This window comes from Cherax quadricarinatus, chromosome 20, assembly GCF_038502225.1.
Source record: "Cherax quadricarinatus isolate ZL_2023a chromosome 20, ASM3850222v1, whole genome shotgun sequence".
NCBI lineage: Eukaryota > Metazoa > Arthropoda > Malacostraca > Decapoda > Parastacidae > Cherax > Cherax quadricarinatus.
The window spans coordinates 46899164-46918187 of record NC_091311.1 but is presented as its reverse complement, the minus strand read 5'-3'; the positions used below and the strand labels follow the sequence as shown (position 1 = coordinate 46918187).

Genomic DNA, 19024 nt, shown 5'->3' with positions numbered 1-19024 from the left:
CACTGCAGACATTGTTCTGTTCGTGTGCGCGTCTCGGGAGACAGATGAGGCGTGAGGTTGACTCCCAGGTTTTCCATGCAGTCTCCCTGTTTGTGTTTTCCTCATTCACCGAGTAGGGTGCGATCATTGCTTCGTTCGAGTCCCTCGCTCCCTGGCAGGTTTGATATTTTATTCGACTTACTAAACCATTGAACCGTTTAACTATTCGTCTCTATGCATATTTCTCTAAACAAAAACTGTCATTAGCAACTTGCTACTGCCGTGATCACTTCCTTCTCTTCAGACATAAATCATAATCGTAAAGAAAATATAACTATTAAAAGTATTTTTCACATTCTGCATCCTTAACTATAATTCGTTGTGTGTCAACGGCCGTGAGTATCAGAAAAATTAAAAGGAAAATATTCCTCCCATTTATGCCCCAAGAGATGTTTCGTTCTTAAATTAACTCCCTCCGTCTTCAGACAAGTGACCTGTCGTGGCAACCTCGGCAGGTCATTCAAGTATAGCAGGAGCCAATGAAGAACCTTTCTTATCTTCAGCTTCTCTGTTATCTAAGCTCGAAGCTGCGTACGCAGTCGGCCGCCAACACTTCAAGTGTACCAATGCATGCGTAGGAGAGCGTCTGTGGGACGTATGGGACCCTTGCGTGCAACTATCCTTCCATGCTTCAGTTTGTCTATAATTTTCTCTTGATTCACGTGGGACTGGACGAAAGGGAAGAAGGGAAGCGGCTGCTGCCTTCTCGCCTGCCTCACCACCCTCTCCAGCTTCCCTCTTATTAGGATAAAATTTTCAAGGTATTTCAAGATCTCTCTCCCGCTCGATATTAGTTTCTCTTAATATGCGCAGGAACTAGCTCTTGTCATCACGTCTACGTTGCCATTCATCTGTGCTTGCTCGTGCCCATGGCATGGATGGGTGAGGAGCCAGAGGCGTGCCCTTCGTGTGGCTGGTTCTTGGCAGGCCTTGCCTAGCTTTATCTTACGACGGGTAATTGTGGGGTGTGGCTAGGTGATGGTCGGCCTGGCAAACTCCCCCAACCCCCTCCCCCATCTTTCTTGCTGCCGCTGCCGCCCCTGCTGCCGCCCCTACTGCCGCCGTCTCCGCTGTATTGCTTTCCTTCTGTTACTGCTTATTCCGCTGCCGCTGGAGCCGTGCTGTGTTGCTGCTGCTGCTTTTCGCTCTTAACTTTTTTGCTGCTGCCTTCTGCCGCTGCGATGCTGTTTCTCTCGTTGCCGTCGACTGCCGTTCTTACATCTACTGCTACTACGTAAACTGAATGGGTAACAAGAATGAACAACCAATACAAGTTAGGTTACCGCTAAAGATAACCGAGAGGTCAGCTTTCTTCTTTGTAAGTTCTTGTGGTTCAGCGGTAATTCCCACGACGGTCACCAATTCTTCAGGGGTCAGTAAGTTTGTGTAGGTCACTTTATGTTTTATATGAGCCAATGTAACTTCCTGAGGGCGATGGGCACTTTTTCACCGCTAATGGAACGATATTAAGAGCAAAGAGACGTGTTGAGGATCACTAACACCTCAGTAGTGGAACAAGAAGGTCGGCAAGCCATGAAGTTCTCCTGACTTGTCCTGGAAATGAATCCTTTGTTCGCCAAACAGGAGACATCTGAACAACAAGCAGGAGACATCTGAACAACAGGAGACATCTGAACAACAAGCAGGAGACGTCTGAACAACAAGCAGGAGACATCTGAACAACAGGAGACATCTGAACAACAGGAGACATCTGAACAAGCAGGAGACATCTGAACAACAAGCAGGAGACGTCTGAACAACAAGCAGGAGACATCTGAACAAGCAGGAGACATCTGAACAACAAGCAGGAGACATCTGAACATGCAGGAGACGTCTGAACAAGCAGGAGACATCTGAACAACAAGCAGGAGACATCTGAACAAGCAGGAGACATCTGAACAAGCAGGAGACATCTGAAAAAGCAGGAGACATCTGAACAACAAACAGGAGACATCTGAACAACAAACAGGAGACATCTGAACAACAAGCAGGAGACATCTGAACAAGCAGGAGACATCTGAACAACAAGCAGGAGACGTCTGAACAAGCAGGAGACATCTGAACAACAAACAGGAGACATCTGAACAACAAACAGGAGACATCTGAACAAACAGGGGACATCTGAACAACAAGCAGGAGACATCTGAACAAGCAGGAGACATCTGAACAACAAGCAGGAGACATCTGAACAACAAGCAGGAGACATCTGAACAACAAGCAGGAGACATCTGAACAAGCAGGAGACCGCCGAACAACAAGCAGGAGACCGCCGGACAACAAGCAGGAGGTCGCTAGACATGTACCTTGGAGCAGCCGGTGTCCCGGGTAAGACAGAAGAGCTAAGAACGTATCCGGTAGTGGTAATGTGTAGAGTGGTACGTAGTAGTGTGTATGGTGGAGTGGTACGTGGTAGTGTGTATGGTGGAGTGGTACGTGGTAGTGTGTATGGTGGAGTGGTACGTGGTAGTGTGTATGGTGGAGTGGTACGTGGTAGTGTGTATGGTGGAGTGGTACGTGGTAGTGTGTATGGTGGAGTGGTACGTGGTAGTGTGTATGGTGGAGTGGTACGTGGTAGTGTGTATGGTGGAGTGGTACGTGGTAGTGTGTATGGTGGAGTGGTACGTGGTAGTGTGTATGGTGGAGTGGTACGTGGTAGTGTGTATGGTGGAGTGGTACGTGGTAGTGTGTATGGACGAGTGGTACGTGGCAGTATGTGGTAGAGTGGTACAGTGGTGGTACGCCCGCTGCGTCCCCATAATGACGGCCGGCCAAGATTCACGGGCCACGTAATGATGCAGTGCGAGGTGGAACTAAGAGGGCCTATGCCCAACTACCAGCTCGAGCGACTCTCGCCCTTAGGCGTGCAGACCATAAGGGTTAGCGGGGTGACGGGGAGTCACTTGGGGGGTTAGAGCCTTGCGGCTACCGGTGACTCTGGGATGTGTAACATGGTTGCCAAGTGCGTGCGTGGTGCGTGAGTGGCCTTTAGCCTCCAGCCCCCATAAGTGGGGCAAGCCTCTAGCCCCCGCCAGAGGGACTGTCCTTACACCCTGCGACGCCCCACTGCATCCCCAAGGACCAGTCAAGACCTGTGCCTGTGCTCCGGTGCGCAGGTTCACGCCGGCGGGGCAGAGGGCGCAGCAGGAGTGACCGAGGAGGCAGGAGGGACGTAATAAGTCCCACCTTGACCCGTCCAACCGCAGGGGTCACCCCCGCCAGCCCGGCCGACGATCCCGTACCCGTCACCGCAGCGGTTGACACCGCTGGTGATGCCATCACCGCCGCCGCTGACACTGATAACGCCGGATATAATACCGCTGATATTACAAACAGGCTGTAAAGCTAGATCTTAATAACGGTACACACTCAAATTAACACGTATTTATGTCGAAGATAAACCATCAGATTATTTAGACTTTAAATTATCCTCGCTGAACATCTTAGTATTATCAGTAGTCCACGAGTTCGGAGGATTGTTGTGCAGTAAGATTTTCCTGAAGAGACTCCAGTTAGGTAAACAAACAACGATCCTCCAAGCTGATATCAACCAAGTCTTCCAGTGGACTACTGACAACAAATTTCAGTTACTACGTTAAGGAAGGATTGAGGAAATCAAAACAAGATCGAACTACAGGAGGAAACTCACTAGAACGTAAGTCTGACGCGAGCCCTAGGAGTGATAATGTCAGAAAACCTCAAGTTCAGGATGCACAACAATGTTGTTATTGCAACTGCAAGGGGAAATGATAGTTCGGATAACTAAAACCTTCAAAACAAAAGACATCAGACCCGGTGATAATACTAAAGTCGCTCGTTCTATGTAGGAATATTGATGTGCACTTCATGGCAGGCAGAACTGCAGAGCAGGAAATGTGCAGATAACCTTCGTAGCTCGAATAAACTCAGTCAAGCACCTAAATTACTGAGAGCTCATGAAGTCCCTCGACCTGTATTCCCTAGAACTTAGGCGAGAAAGTTACATCACAATTTATAAACTCCTGGAAGATCCTGGAGGGATTAGTCACAAATCTGCACACCGAAATCATTACAGATGAACATTATATATATATATATATATATATATATATATATATATATATATATATTATATATATATATATATATATATATATATATATATATATATATATATATATATATATATATATATATATATATATATATATATATATATATATATATATATATATATATATAATATATATATATATATATATATATATATATATATATATATATAATATATATATATATAATATATATATATATATATATATATATATATATATATATATATATATATATATATATATATATATATATAATATATATATATATATATATATATAGATATAGATATATATATATGTCGTGCCGAATATGTAAAACTGGTCAATTAGCAAGAACTTATTTAAAATTAATTCCTTTCTGAAATTTTCTGTTATACGTTTAAAGATATATTTTTTTCATTAATGTTAATGTAAAAAATTTTAATTTTGCACCAAAAGAATCTTAGAAAACTTACCTAACCTTATTATAACAAGAGCAATTTACTTTAGCCTAACCCAACTAAATATATTTTAAATTTGTTTACAATAATTTAATACTAAACAAACACAAACAAATATAGTTTTTTTCGTTAGGTTCAGAATGATTTGGGCGAAATTATTGCATACACAAATTTTCACTTGTCCTATATGGCAAGATGAGCGTTGCTATTTAAGCCAAGATCGCAAGTTCTGCCTATTCGGCACGACATATATATATATATATATAGATATATATATATATATATATATATATATATATATATATATATATATATATATATATATATATATATATATATGATAAAAAATGTCCTTGTTATTTTTTCAATGGTTAGGAAACTAGTAATTAGTTGTTTGAAGGTTATTTACGATTTTTTATGTAGATTGAAAGGTAAAGTGTAGCAGATGCTGTCTGTACTCGGCGAAGGTGTACTTAGTCGAAAATAATGATAATTATGATATAAAAGAACCATTAGCGGTGATAATGGTAATGTCAATAGGAACATGTCCTCCCTGCTCTGGGGCACGTAATTAATATATCGGCCTGGAGTTAAGGCCGATATATTAATTACCGTGAGCCCTGGAGATGTGTGAAGGGCAGGTGAACATCTGGTAGAGAGTTTACAATGTTACTGGAGATCACGACCAGAACTTGACATGCTGTTATGAGTCTACCTGGAGGGTATTCCGGGGGATTAACGCCCCCGCGACCCGGTCCATGAGCAGCCCCCCATGGTGGATCAGGACCTGATCAACGAGGCTATTAGTTACTGATGATCGCACGTAGTCCAACATAAGAACCACAGCCCGGCTGATCCGGTACCGACTTTAGGTATATGTCCAGCTCCCTCTTGAAAACAACCAGGGGTCTATTGGTAATACCCCTTATGACTGGTGGGAGGCTGTTGAACAGTCTTGAGCCCCGGACACTTATTGTGTTTTCTCTTAAGTGTACTAATGACGCCCATACTTTTCACTGGGAGTGTTGCATCGCCTATCAAGTCTTTTGCTGTCGTAGGGAGCGATTTCTGTGTCAAGTTATGATGATTCTTATGGTTTAAAAAACGTGCACAGCTTAAAAGTGGGATATTAGATATGACTTTTTCCACAGGGAATTATATGGCCTGGTCATGGACCGGCCCGCGGGGGCGTTGATCCCCGGAATAACCTCCAGGTATGTCGTCTGTTTTTTGGATTATAGTGATAACACGAGGTCACTTTTGTTGTAACTTAGTGTGACTATGGTTTTAATATAGGCGTTTTAAGATAAACTTTAAACGTTTACAATTGATACAAGAAATATGGTTACCTGGAGGTTATTCCGGGGATCAACGCCCCCGCGGCCCGGTCCATGACCAGGCCTCCCGATGGATCAGGGCCTGATCAACTAGGCTGTTACTGCTGGCCGCACGCAGTCCAACGTACGAGCCACAGCCCGGCTGATCCGGCACTGACTTTAGGTATCTGTCCAGCTCTCTCTTGTTATTGAAAATTTCTAGAAAGCCTCTGGTTATGCAAAGCATTTCGGGTATTTTAACGATTATCGTTGAACAAATTAAGTGTATCGATTTTCGTTTCCCCTTATTGCGGGGATTATGACTATTGGTATATATTAATTATTATTTATAATCCTGATGTTATCAGAGTTATCATTCCTTCACAGTGATGATAGATACGATAGTGGTGGTGATAGTAGATACGATAATGGTGATAGTAGATACGATAGTGGTGGTGGTAGATGGGGCGGTGGTGATGGTAGTTGTGGTGGTGATGGTAGTTGTGGTGGGTGGTGATGGACTTGTACTGGGACAAGGGTGGACTGAGAGAAGATTACTGGTATTTTCTCTCGCAGCTGGGTAATTGTCGTCTCAGCCTTGCCTTCCGCACGCTACCACCACATCCTCCTCTTCCAACACATCCTTCTCATTATCATCCTCGAAGGGAAGGGGGATTCTATGTAAGGAGAGGAGTTGAGGACGGAGGATACAGCAGGAGAGAGAGAGAGATGTAGAGGGTAAAAAAAGGAATGGGATACTTAAATATATGCACCGAGCTCTGTGTTTATTATTCATTTAGGTTTTACATGCTCCTCATTTGAAAGGTATGGCAATGAGAACGTGTATAACACACGGGGCCAGGAGATATGAATCAACCCCTGCAACCACATATTGGTGAGTACGTGAGTATGCCGTCCAGCACAAGTTAGTGTACTCGCCTACCTCATGAATAATAATAATTTACATTTCTACTAGTGCATGGGTAGCAGGTGTAAGGAAACTTGTCCAACGTTTCACCCGTGCCGGGAATCGATCCCGGCACGGGTGAGGAAACTACCAACCAACGCACGAGTGCAGTAGGCCTACGTCTTGCGCTTCCAGACTTTCACTACTTTACCATTTTGTTTACACTTTTGTGGATTTAATGGTGACCCCGAGGACCACTAAGGGCCGTAATACCTTAAACCGTCCTGATGTTTAATACCACTATCGTCCTTATACTGAGTGTCATTAACGCTCAAATCTCCATAACGAGCGGAGCCGCGGATGGGATAATATGGTCCAGGGATGGTACACTACCACGCGGCCCTGAGATTACTGCAGTGGTCAATCCTATTTGCTTATTTGAAGCTCTGGAAGAACGAAAACTTTTTAAAATTGCATCTAGGAGGAGGAGCGAGATGAGGCGAATTAGTCTACTGCACCTGAGTGGCCGCACTGCGGTCGTCACAGGTCAAGGGGCTAATCAACGTTTCGCATAATTCGAGGTAGCGGACTCAGAATTTCCGGTGGGGGCCGCGCAAGCAGCGAGCCGTCACCAGAGGTGATACCTTGGCGGGATGAAACATTATTATTTGTCCCCGCGCTCTCCTTCCAGGTAAAAGAGACAAAAAAGGGAAAATGGCTGCGCCGAAGGCGGTCCCACAACAAGGGAAGCGACAGGTGGACCAAGTCTACTCTCCCTCCTGGATTAACACCTGTCCGCTGGGATCACCGACGAGGGCTTCAATAATGTCACGAGAGAGAGAGAGAGAGAGAGAGAGAGAGAGAGAGAGAGAGAGAGAGAGAGAGAGAGAGAGAGAGAGAGAGAGAGAATGAATTATAGTTTTCTATAATCAACACAACACTATGTAAAGTAAAAGGACACAAGTGCAACTAATGTGACATTTATTGTGGCAACGTTTCGCTCTCCAGGAGCTTTAATGGCTTGATAAAGCTCCTGGAGAGCGAAACGTTGCCACAATAAATGTCACATTAGTTGCACTTGTGTCCTTTTACTTTACATATTGTCGGTAATTCTACCAACTTTATTACAACACAACACTAGAAGACTCAAGACTGTGGAAGCGCCATATTAGTTCGTTCTATATACGTACGAGGTTCCGTACACCACCGTCCTCTCGGCTGGGTCCCAGACCAAGCCTCCTCAGTTGGAAAGAAAAAAAAAACAGTTTCGGAAAAAAAATGAACAAAGTTGGGTGTATCCTGAATATAAATAAACTTGCGCAAGATTTATTTAACACGTAGATAAAACTATTTTTCACCCAATTAAACATTTCCTGCCTCACTTTTTTCATATATATATATTTAAAATATGAACAGTATTTGATTTAAGAGTTCTGTATTCAAGCTCTTTTAAAGGGTGACGAGTATGAGTTAGAAGAGGGAGTGGAAGTGTTAGGTTGAGAAGAGGGTGGGAATGAGAGGGAGGGGGGGGGTTAACAAATGGGTTACCTGGAGGTTATTCCGGGGATCAACGCCCCCGCGGCCCGGTCCACGACCAGGCCTCCCGATGGATCAGGGCCTGATCAACTAGGCTGTTACTGCTGGCCGCACGCAGTCCCACGTACGAGCCACAGCCCGGCTGATCCGGCACCGACTTTAGGTATCTGTCCAGCTCTCTCTTGAAGGCAGCCAGGGGTTTATTGTCAATTCCCCTAATGCTTGATGGGAGGCTGTTGAACAGTTTTGGGCCCCGGACACTTATGGTGTTTTCTCTTAGTGTACCAATGGCGCCCCTACTTTTTATTGGCGGCATTTTGCATCGCCTGCCCAGTCTTTTACTTTCGTAGGGAGTGATTTCTGTGTGCAGATTTGGGACCATTCCTGGGTACAAAGGTTATTTACCAGTTACAAACAAATTGGATATGAAAACTAGGTAATGTTTCAGCCTGTCTTGGCTTCTAGTACCAGTGAAAGACTGCTTCCCGCAGTTTTTCGTATCGCCCACTATAAGCTTATGCCTTACCTGACCTCTGGTGGTAACTCCCGGTGCTAAGCCTACCACAGGTCACAAGGCCTCACATTTGCTGCTCACCTGGGTTCATTTTCTCTCTCTGCTCGTCTCCCTGCACACCTACCAGTGAACTTACCTCAATAAACCCAAGATCGCCAATGGTTGCTTGCCTTCAGCCAGCTCTGCATTTTGCGATTCTACCAGAGTATTTCCCGTAAGCAGACAAACCCACGCAATACATTCAAATTTTCCAAAGATATAATAGTTCTGTATTGATTTGACGATTGTAAGCAGTAGGCATAATTGTAAAGCGATTTACGACATTTTCAAATTCGCTAACTCTACAAGCAAAGGAAGTCTATCAATAGCATTAAACTACAAATACAGTCACACTAAAACAATAATCTTGTACTTACCACTAACACAGGCGCAGCAGGAACCGTAACAACGCTGCTCTTTGGTGCTCTTCCTCGAGGATGTCATAGGAGTATATTTTCCCCCTTAAAGTCAAATTTAAGTAAACTTAGGGGAAGACCTTGAGAGACTTACCTGCGGAGGACACCTCCTAGGAGGGAAGCGTTGAGGCACTCTGGCGGGGAGAGGCGACGCTGGACCTCCGCCACCGTCACTTTGTACTTGGAGGTGGAGGAGAGGAGGGAGAGGCGGCCGGGCACCGAGCAGAACACGTCATTGCCAGAGAGCATCCCAGACACGCCCATGCTCTTCTCGCTCTTGAGGCCTGCAACACACCACACTCTCTCTCAGGGCGTCTCCACGCCCACGTCCACCCCACACGCCCTCTCAGCTCCCTGGCGGGGAGGGCGCTCCAGGGTGGGCAGGGAGGGAAGGTACGGGACATCAAGTGGGTAAGTGGGTTAGGGGAAGGGGAGACTAGATGAACAGAGAAAGCGAAAGGGGAATGAGGACAAGGATGAAGCAGAGTAGGGACGTAGAAGAATGGAAAGTTGTAGAAGGGTGGAAAAGGGTCGTAGAAACGTGGAATAGGACTGTTGATATATGAGGAAGGACTTCAGATGGGTGGAGGAGGGCACTGTGGAGGGTTGGGGGGGGAAGGGGTTTTTGAATGTGAAAGGGGCTGATGACTGGTGGAGAGGGAGCTGAAGAGAGGTGTGAAATAGAAGGGGGGGGGGGACTGTAGGGAAGGGGGCTATTGCAAGAAAGCGTGCCTGCAGGCTGCTGACGGCACCTGCAGTAGGCTTGTCAGTTCCTGTCAGTGGTGGAGAGTGAGGTGAGGGCAGCACCAGCTTCAGGCAAGTAACACTTGCCTTTACACAGTGAATATATGTTGTAATAAATGCAGTGACGCCGTCTAAGACGCTACCCTCATCCATACATCAAACTAATCTGCAGTTTTTAAGGCCGTCTCTCACTCGAGTAAAAAGTACTACTTTATGAACCAGGTTCTTAATTCAGTGCCCGTAAATTAATTCCATAATGAACACCAAAGAGGACTTTGACAATCACTTGACAACAAAGTGTGAAATGAGTGCTAGAGGCGGTGTGTGAAGGTGACCAGCACTCAGGAAGACAGCACTCTGGAAACTCTACTTAGACCTCTGCTAGCCTACCTTCCACCGGCTTCACCATCGACACAGCTACTGTCATGCTACCTAGCAGCCTCATCCATGCAGGCAAGTGGTAAGGAGAGTACAGTGACACAGGGCCAAGAGGATTCTATCAGTGAGACTAATGAAGGGAAAGGCACATGAGGAAGAGATGGGGCAGGTGAGAGAGAGAGTGTGGCTCTCATGCTTGACCCTCCACCAAGAGACAATACCAGGGTGTTAGTGTCGCTCACAGGATGACAGCGAGGTGCCGCTGCTGTTACACAACAAAAACAGACCTTAGTGGTCAATCACAGTCTCCGCTGTTCCACGCTGTGGGCGTCTATATTCGTAAGGGACAACTACTGCCGTGGGTAATTTAGGGCAAGATGGCTCCACCTATTTTATGTTGACCGGACAGATTGTGTTGCACACCGTCTCCTCGTCCTGAGGAGGCACACACAGTTTAGCAACTGAGGTTATGGGTCGTAGACGCTGGTGGGGACATGTGCATCAAGGTTGGATTATGGGCATGGGAATGCAAAGTGAACAAGGCGTGGTGACGCGACGTGGGCGTGGTGGTGACGGTGTGGGCGCGGTTGCCGGCGCCGCCTCTCGTGCCTGGGCGTGTGAGACTGTGGTCAGGAGGGAGAGAGGGCGGCTTACCTACGAAGGATGCCCCCCAAGATGGAGGCGTTGAGACACTCTGGCGGGGAGAGTCGCCGCTGGACCTCCGCCACCGTCACTTTATACTTGGAGTTGGAAGAGAGGAGGGAGAGGCGGCCGGGCACCGAGCAGAACACGTCCGTGGGTATTGCTGGCCCTAGCAGGTTCTCCTTCATCATGTGTTCTCCCATCTTGCCTGCAACACACGCCGTCAGGCAGCCAGGAGCACGAAGTAGGGGTAGGTGGTGGGGGTCTGGGGACGGGGTGAGTAAGAGGCATGAGGCGTGTGTAGAAAGGCGTAGTAGGGGTAGGTGTGGAGGCGTAAGGGCGTACATTGGCGTAGGAGGTGAAAGGGCGTACATGGACGTGGTGTGCAGTGTATGGTGAGAGGGAGTACAAGGGAGTGGGGTGTAATGTGTGGTGAGAGGGAGTACAAGGGCATGATGTGCAGTGTATGGAGTGGACATGTCGTACCTATGAATAGTGACGTGTACTGAAATGTGGTAGACGAGATACTTCTGAGTTGCTGTCGACGATAACATTAACATATGTAGCAACAACAGTGCTGGGAACAGTAGCAACAGCTGCAACTGCTACAGTAGTAGCAGGAACAGCAGCAGCATCAATTACAGGAACATCAATAAACAGCTACTCCAGCAGCAGGGGACAGGGCTTGCGGTGCACAGGAGAGCCAGAAGCAGGGTTGTAGAATAGGGCTATCACTCCCCTACTTCCTTTTCCCCCCCTTCCAAACCACGTCAATCTTGACCCCAATTACATCCAGGTTGAAAAGTTAGCGTCTTAATTACCCTAAGAAACCGTTTAATCAAAACTCTACCAAAGAATCTCAGGGGGGTTGTGAAGAGTAAAAAAAAAAAAAAAGGGTAAGAGCGTAGAGCGGCATTCCTGGCAGTGGTCGGGCGGTCGGGCCGTCGGGCGGTCGGGCCGCACCCGGTCATGCAAATAATTTGTTTCCAAAACTAAGCACTTTAATTAAAATCCCAAAAATGTCAGCCACTCCAGTAATGCGGGGTCCGAGGGAGGCACTGACGGAGGAGGGGAATGAAAGGGGAGGTGGGAGAGGAAGGGGGAATGAAAGGGGAAATAGAGGAAGGGAAATGGATAAAGGGGAAAATGGTTCGAAACAGAGGCAGATTGGGAGGGGGAAAAAAGGGTAAATAAGGAGAATGGGAGGATAGGGGACTTATAAAAAGGGGTTACGGATAGAGGAAATGTGAGGAAAGTGTAGAGAGTATTTAGGGAAGGAGAGAGAGGCTGCAGGGGAGCGGTGGACAGAGGGAGAGGGGGAGAGAGAGAGAGAGAGAGAGAGAGAGAGAGAGAGAGAGAGAGAGAAAGTGCACTCATCTGTTTGTGGTTGAAGGGAGTGAGTGGGAGTGTGTACACTGATTTGTGTTCGGAGAGTTGAGTCCTAGCTCCTGACTCCGCCTATTAACCTTTATCGACCAGCACAACTCTTTCTGACCTCCCGAGCCCCGCCTTCCCCCCCCTCCACACACACACACACAATGTAGCGATGTAGTGGAGGCAGGATCCATACATAGCTTTAAGCAGAGGTATGATAAAGCTCACGGTTCAGGGAGAGTGACCTAGTAGCGATCAGTGAAGAGGCGGGGCCAGGAGCTCGGACTCGACCCCCGCAACCTCAACTAGGTGAGTACAACTAGGTGAGTACACACACACACACACACACACACACACACACACACACACACACACACACACAGCAATACACTAGGTGTCACTCCCACTTTATACCACTTTCTACCATGAGACTGAAAAACCACACTAATAACATCCCTGTGACTCATCTGTGCCTAGGGTGAATAACTGAGAGAGTAATTACCTCGTCATCTACCGTCTCTAGTTACACCTTCAAGTAACCTGTACTGAAGTGATAACACCCCTAGTTGGTGAGACTTCTTCAGGATGAAGATACCCAGGTTTTGCACATGTGTCGTATTATTAAATGCCTCTATTATTACTGTTATATTTATAAGGCAGAGAAAAGCCAAGAGGCAATAAAGCGCCTGGATCTGTGCTTTCAGCGTCCACCGATGTCTCCTTGTCTCTGGTCTTCGCATTGTAAACATGTTCAATATATAGCCCCTGGAAAGCGAAACGTTGCATACGTGTTCTTTTCACCTAACATTTTCTGTAATTCTACCAACATTGTAAACATATTGTAATGGTCATTTTAACACTGCGTGGTTGCCCACTTATTGAGGAATGTATCTATGCAATATGTCTTGGTATCTTGAAAATAACATTACCTGTGCGTTCATAACTCCTGTGTCCATTACCAAACATTTTAAGCACATATCCTAAATTTGCTTGGCACAGTTGAAACAAATTCATGATGTATGTATCCAGATGTATACACGTCAATCTATAAAGGTTGACGTTACCTGGAGGTTATTCCGGGGATCAACGCCCCCGCGGCCCGGTCCATGACCAGGCCTCCCGATGGATCAGGGCCTGATCAACTAGGCTGTTACTGCTGGCCGCACGCAGTCCGACGTACGAGCCACAGCCCGGCTGATCCGGCACCGACTTTAGGTATCTGTCCAGCTCTCTCTTGAAGGCAGCCAGGGGTTTATTGGCAATTCCCCTAATGCTTGATGGGAGGCTGTTGAACAGTTTTGGGCCCCGGACACTTATGGTGTTTTCTCTTAGTGTACCAATGGCGCCCCTACTTTTTATTGGCGGCATTTTGCATCGCCTGCCCAGTCTTTTACTTTCGTAGGGAGTGATTTCTGTGTGCAGATTTGGGACCATTCCTTCCAAGATTTTCCAGGTGTAGATTATGATATATCTCTCCCTCCTGCGTTCCAACGAGTACAAGTCAAGTGCTTCCAAGCGTTCCCAGTAGTTAAGGTGCTTGACAGAACTTATACGTGCAGTAAAGGATCTCTGTACACTCTCTAGATCTGCGATTTCACCTGCTTTGTATGGAGATGTTAATGTACAGCAGTATTCCAGCCTAGAGAGAACAAGTGATTTGAAAAGGATCATCATGGGCTTGGCATCTCTCGTTTTGAAAGTTCTCATTATCCATCCTATCATTTTCTTTGCACGTGCGATCGTGGCACTGTTGTGATCCTTGAAAGTGAGATCCTCAGACATTACTACTCCCAGGTCCCTTACATTATTTTTCCGCTCTATTGTATGGCCGGAGTCAGTAGTATACTCTGTTCTAGTTATTATCTCCTCCAGTTTTCCATAACGGAGTAGTTGGAATTTGTCCTCATTGAACATCATATTGTTTACCGTTGCCCACTGGAAAACTTTGTTTATATCTTCTTGGAGGTTAACCGCGTCCTCAGCAGATGACAGCCTCATGCAGATCCTAGTATCATCCGCAAAGGATGATACGGTGCTGTGGTGTATATCTTTGTTTATGTCTGATATGAGGATAAGGAATAAGATGGGGGCGAGTACTGTGCCTTGTGGAACAGAGCTCTTCACTATGGCAGCCTCCGATTTAACTCTGGATATATAACATCTGGATATATACATCCTAGGTCTTTTGTGTGTCCACATGTTCATGCGCTTAAGTCGACAGGTTGGATATAGGATGCACAATGTACTGGTCGCTTCAGTGGCAAATTCTAAATTTTATTCGCTTTATGCATTCCTCAGAATAGTTACTACGTCGTAATTAGGTTGCTCCTAGTGGCCCTGTCTTCAAGGGTCGTCAGGTTCAATTTCTTTCGTGGCTCCTCATAATGCATCCCTCTTAGCTGGGGGGGCTGGTCAGGTTGCAGAACCTTGGCAGCTTTATATATATAAAGATGCAAAACAACCGCAGAGGGAGTATAATGATAGCTCTAGGCCTTTCGTGTTGGAATCAACACATCAGGAGCTTGCAAAGTTGCAGAAAAGATGATGTACAAGCAAATAATTTTAGAGTTATCATTCTACTCCCCCCGTGGTTGTTTTGCATTCCGTATGGCTTGGTTTGCGATATTTGCATTATATATAAAAATTATTTGAACAAGCGAGAGGGACCTGGGAACGGTAATGTCTGAGGATCTCACTTTCAAAGATCACAACAGTGCCACGATCACAAATGCAAAGAAAATGATAGGATGGAAACCATACTCCGGCCGGGATTGAACCCGCGGTCAGAGAGTCTCAAAACTCCAGCCTGTCGCGTTAGCCACTAGACCAGCTAGCCACAATAAGATTCGTCCAACTAGGTATATTTCTACACCATAGGAAGGTTAGCACATTCACCACTGTGACCACGGCCACGCTAGCTGGAGATTCGTCTGTAAAAACTTGCATTTGTGGTCACAGTGGTGCCTGTGCTAACCTTCCTATGGTGTAGAAATATACCTAGTTGGACGAATCTTATTGTGGCTAGCTGGTCTAGTGGCTAACGCGACGGGCTGGAGTTTTGAGACTCTCTGACCGCGGGTTCAATCCCGGCCGGGGTATGGTTTGTTTGCAATCGTGTCATTACGATTTCGTGAGTCGCAGTGATAGGATGGATAACGAGAACGTTCAAAACAAGAGACGCCAAACCAGTGATGATCCTTTTCAAATCACTTGTCTTCTCTAGGCTGGAATGTTGCTGTACATTAACATCTTCGTTCAAAGAGTGCACAGAGGACCTTTACTGCACATATAAGTTCCATCAAACACGTCAACTACCGGGAACGCTCGCTGGAACTCAGGCGAGAGAGATGCATCATAATCTACACTTGGGAAAATCCTAGAAGGAATGGTCAAGTAGGAGTTGTGAAGAGCCTCGCATTCTAAGACGAGCCTGACTATACGAGTGACGTATTCTCAGATAACCCAAACTTGCTAATTCTTTGTTGATATTTCTGAAGTTATTCAAATATACAGCCTCTCAAAACTACAGAAATCAGAGTTGCTGTGTTTTTTTTAATTTCAAACGACTAGTTGTACTAGTTCCTCTTTGATCACCTCGGAGCCTTCCTCTTTATGATCTTCTGTACTTCTGACAAGTTTTTGGTGTTTACTAGCCTCTCAGCCCGGCCTGGAGACGGGCATTTCTGGGGGCTGCCTGTTCAACCAGCCTGTTTCAGCTGGATGCCTTTGGTTGCTGTTTGTTTCCTCTCGTTTCTATTACGATGAACTTCATTATCCATTTGTCAAAAGTAAGCTTTAGTACATTTATGTTCTTGTTATGAAAATACTGAACCTGTGTTTATTTAGGGATATCGCCAAGTGTGGGCGAAACATCGTACCGATAAAGGTTTCTTTTTGCTGTACGTATTCTATTTATTGGCTACTCCTTACTTCAGGTACACGGGTCGAGTCTCAGCTCCTGGCCATGTGGGACCCCGATGGTCACGGTTCTCGGCTTGCATGGTTCATATTATCTTAAATCTCGCACTATTTCCTCCCTCATGGGTTAGGTAGTTTCCAGATTAGTTTTTCTAGGGGGAAATCAACAGACTTTCCACCTCCCCCCCCCCACACACACTTCTTCAGTCAGAGTAGTTAGGAAGTGGAATAGTCTGGCAAGCGATGTAGGGGAGGTAGGAACTATACATAGTTTTAAGACGAGGTATGATAAAGCTCATGGAGCAGGGGGAGAGAGGACCTAGGAGCGGTCGGTGAAGAGGCGGGGCCAGGAGCCGAGTCTCGACCCCTGCAACCACAATTAGGTGAGTACACACACACACACACACACACACACACACACACACACACACACACAGATAATTTACGTGACAATCACTGTAGCTTAGATAACTTGACCTAAGAAGTTGATCGGAAGCCAACCTGTTTGGTAGCAAGTTTTTTTTGTTCAAATGTTTTATGCTGCACCTGGAGCACTACCAGGTCACACTTCCTCCCTATGATGGGAGCGAGGGAAGGAGAGAGAGAGAGAGAGAGAGAGAGAGAGAGAGAGAGAGAGAGAGAGAGAATGTGAAAAGTGAAGAGGGATCATGTAAAGGAAAGAGTGGGAAAGTTTCTGGGAAAAATGGGTTAGGGATCTAGGAGAAAGTATGGAACTGGGGAAATGGGAAGAAGAGGAAGGAAACAAAAGTGACAGTAACAGAAAGGGTGGGAACTGGGAGGAAGAAAGGGAGAAGGATCTGAGAGGACGAGAGGGATGGTATGAGTAGAAAGAGATAAGAAACTGGGAAGGAGAAATGGAGCGGGAAGGAAATGGGAGGGAAGGAACTGGGGAAGACGGAGGAAAGAGGGACTTGGGAGGCAGCGAGGTGGAAGGGGGAGAGGGGACTAGGAAGAGGATACTAGGAAGAGGATACTAGGAAGAGGATACAGGGCAAGATGGTACTAGGCTAGGGTAAAGTGACCTGGGAGAAAATGATGTGCCCTGAGGATAGAGACCTGGGAGGAAGAAGGATCTACCAGGAGGGATCTGGGGAGAGGATTACTTTAAGAGCGAAAGACTAAGAAGGATCCTTGAAGAAGGATCGACAAGGATTGTGCTCAGAGGAGGATCTTCGAGGATTTCCATGCGAAGACCTGGGAGGACCTGTCATGATAGAAGGATCTGGGAGGAAATGCACTGACAGAAGTATCTTGGAATAAGGAAGACCTGGGAGAAGGAAGGTACTAAATGCATACTCTCTCTCCTCCCTGTTGTCTCCTAGCTGCAAGCTTGTCTCCCTACTGGGACCAGCTGGAGGCTCTCAACACCTCCCCACTCTAGCGTCGACACACCTCTGAGAGCCGCTGGTAGGGAAAATGAACAATTTCCTGCCTCACGTTAAAGGCCGGGCCGGGCATGGTGGGGGAGGAGAGAAGAGGCCCCTTCCCCACCAACTCCCTCCCCAAAGACAAAGTTAAAAATGGGAGACAACTGGACCGTTTTCCATTCCTTTTGTCTTCCGGGGATGCTGGCTCAGTGTTTTCAACCCAGGCAACCTTTTAACATGGAAATGTATGTAAATCTAACTATAACCTACCGCCTCTCCTCACCCGGTCCTCTCCCTCTCTCCTCCCCACCTCTAAACAAAGATCACACCCCGAAACTGCCAGAAGTTTATAGGTAGCGTCCGAAATTTACGAAAGATTTTCGCCCTGAACGGCTATTAGTGAACTTGAGCAGAGAGTGATCGATGGATTCAGGAATGACCGAAGCCTGATGGAACGTCAAGAAGACCAGATGGGGTATGGAGAAGGGCAATTTTGAAGCCCTTTTTTAATGCTCAATCGAGTGGGCGAGGGACAAAGTGGCGGCCTCTGGTAACCCGACGCTGCGACTCCATTAAAAGGGGAGATAACGGGCCGCTGTGTGGCCGCTGGGGTAAGATGATAAAAGAAAGTGTCAAGATACCTCACGCTAAATAACACCCATGATGTTTGCTAGGTGTTGACACGAAATATAAAATATATACAATTCGTTCCTGGTTGTTCCATGAAGCATGTGGCTCTCAAATTCAATGTGTATGTATATAATTATATAAATAATCACATTTTCGAATTATTTGTTTTGGAATATAACGACGAACGTTGACGTGGTGTGTACACACTCAGAAGCTTAATGAACGACAGTAGTAAATTCACTTTAAACTGGATGCAAATCTAAGCCGAAGTTGCAAGTGGACAAAGCCTGCACGCCTCCAGTGTACTGTGGTGGTTACAATAGAAAGCGTCCTTCAATGTATAATTATTTTTTTACAGCTCTCTTCTCCCCCCCCCCTCTCACCACCAACAATCATGGTGATAGATCCAGCTCTTGTCCTTTCAGCGCCAGAGTCAATGTACTCGGGAAAATCCTACTGAACGACTAAGTTTTATGAAGCCTCGGGATCGATTCCCATCTAATATTAAATAAATGTAGAGTTGTTCATCTCAGGAGAGGATTTTAACCCTCACATGATAAGTCAACCCAGAAGTTTCGTGGTGTCTGATAAGGTGAGAATTTCAAGTCGCACACTGTATATTGTCAGCACTAGAGATCTATTGTAGCAGACA

At 46.1% G+C, this 19024-nt stretch overlaps 1 protein-coding gene across 11 annotated transcripts in view; it reads right to left on the bottom strand.

Annotated features, from left to right (window-relative positions):
• Positions 1-19024, bottom strand: part of TfAP-2 (transcription factor AP-2) — a 445395-nt gene that overhangs the window by 80698 nt on the left and 345673 nt on the right. For 6 of the 11 annotated variants that reach the window (XM_053793580.2, XM_053793507.2, XM_053793533.2 and 3 more), the window contains one exon: positions 11075-11327. In XM_053793580.2, the coding sequence (XP_053649555.1) occupies positions 11075-11327 (253 nt within the window). Of the gene's footprint in view, positions 1-9392; positions 9583-11074; positions 11328-19024 lie in introns of all 11 variants that reach the window. The other 5 variants (XM_053793542.2, XM_053793569.2, XM_053793551.2 and 2 more) reach the window with 2 other exon arrangements.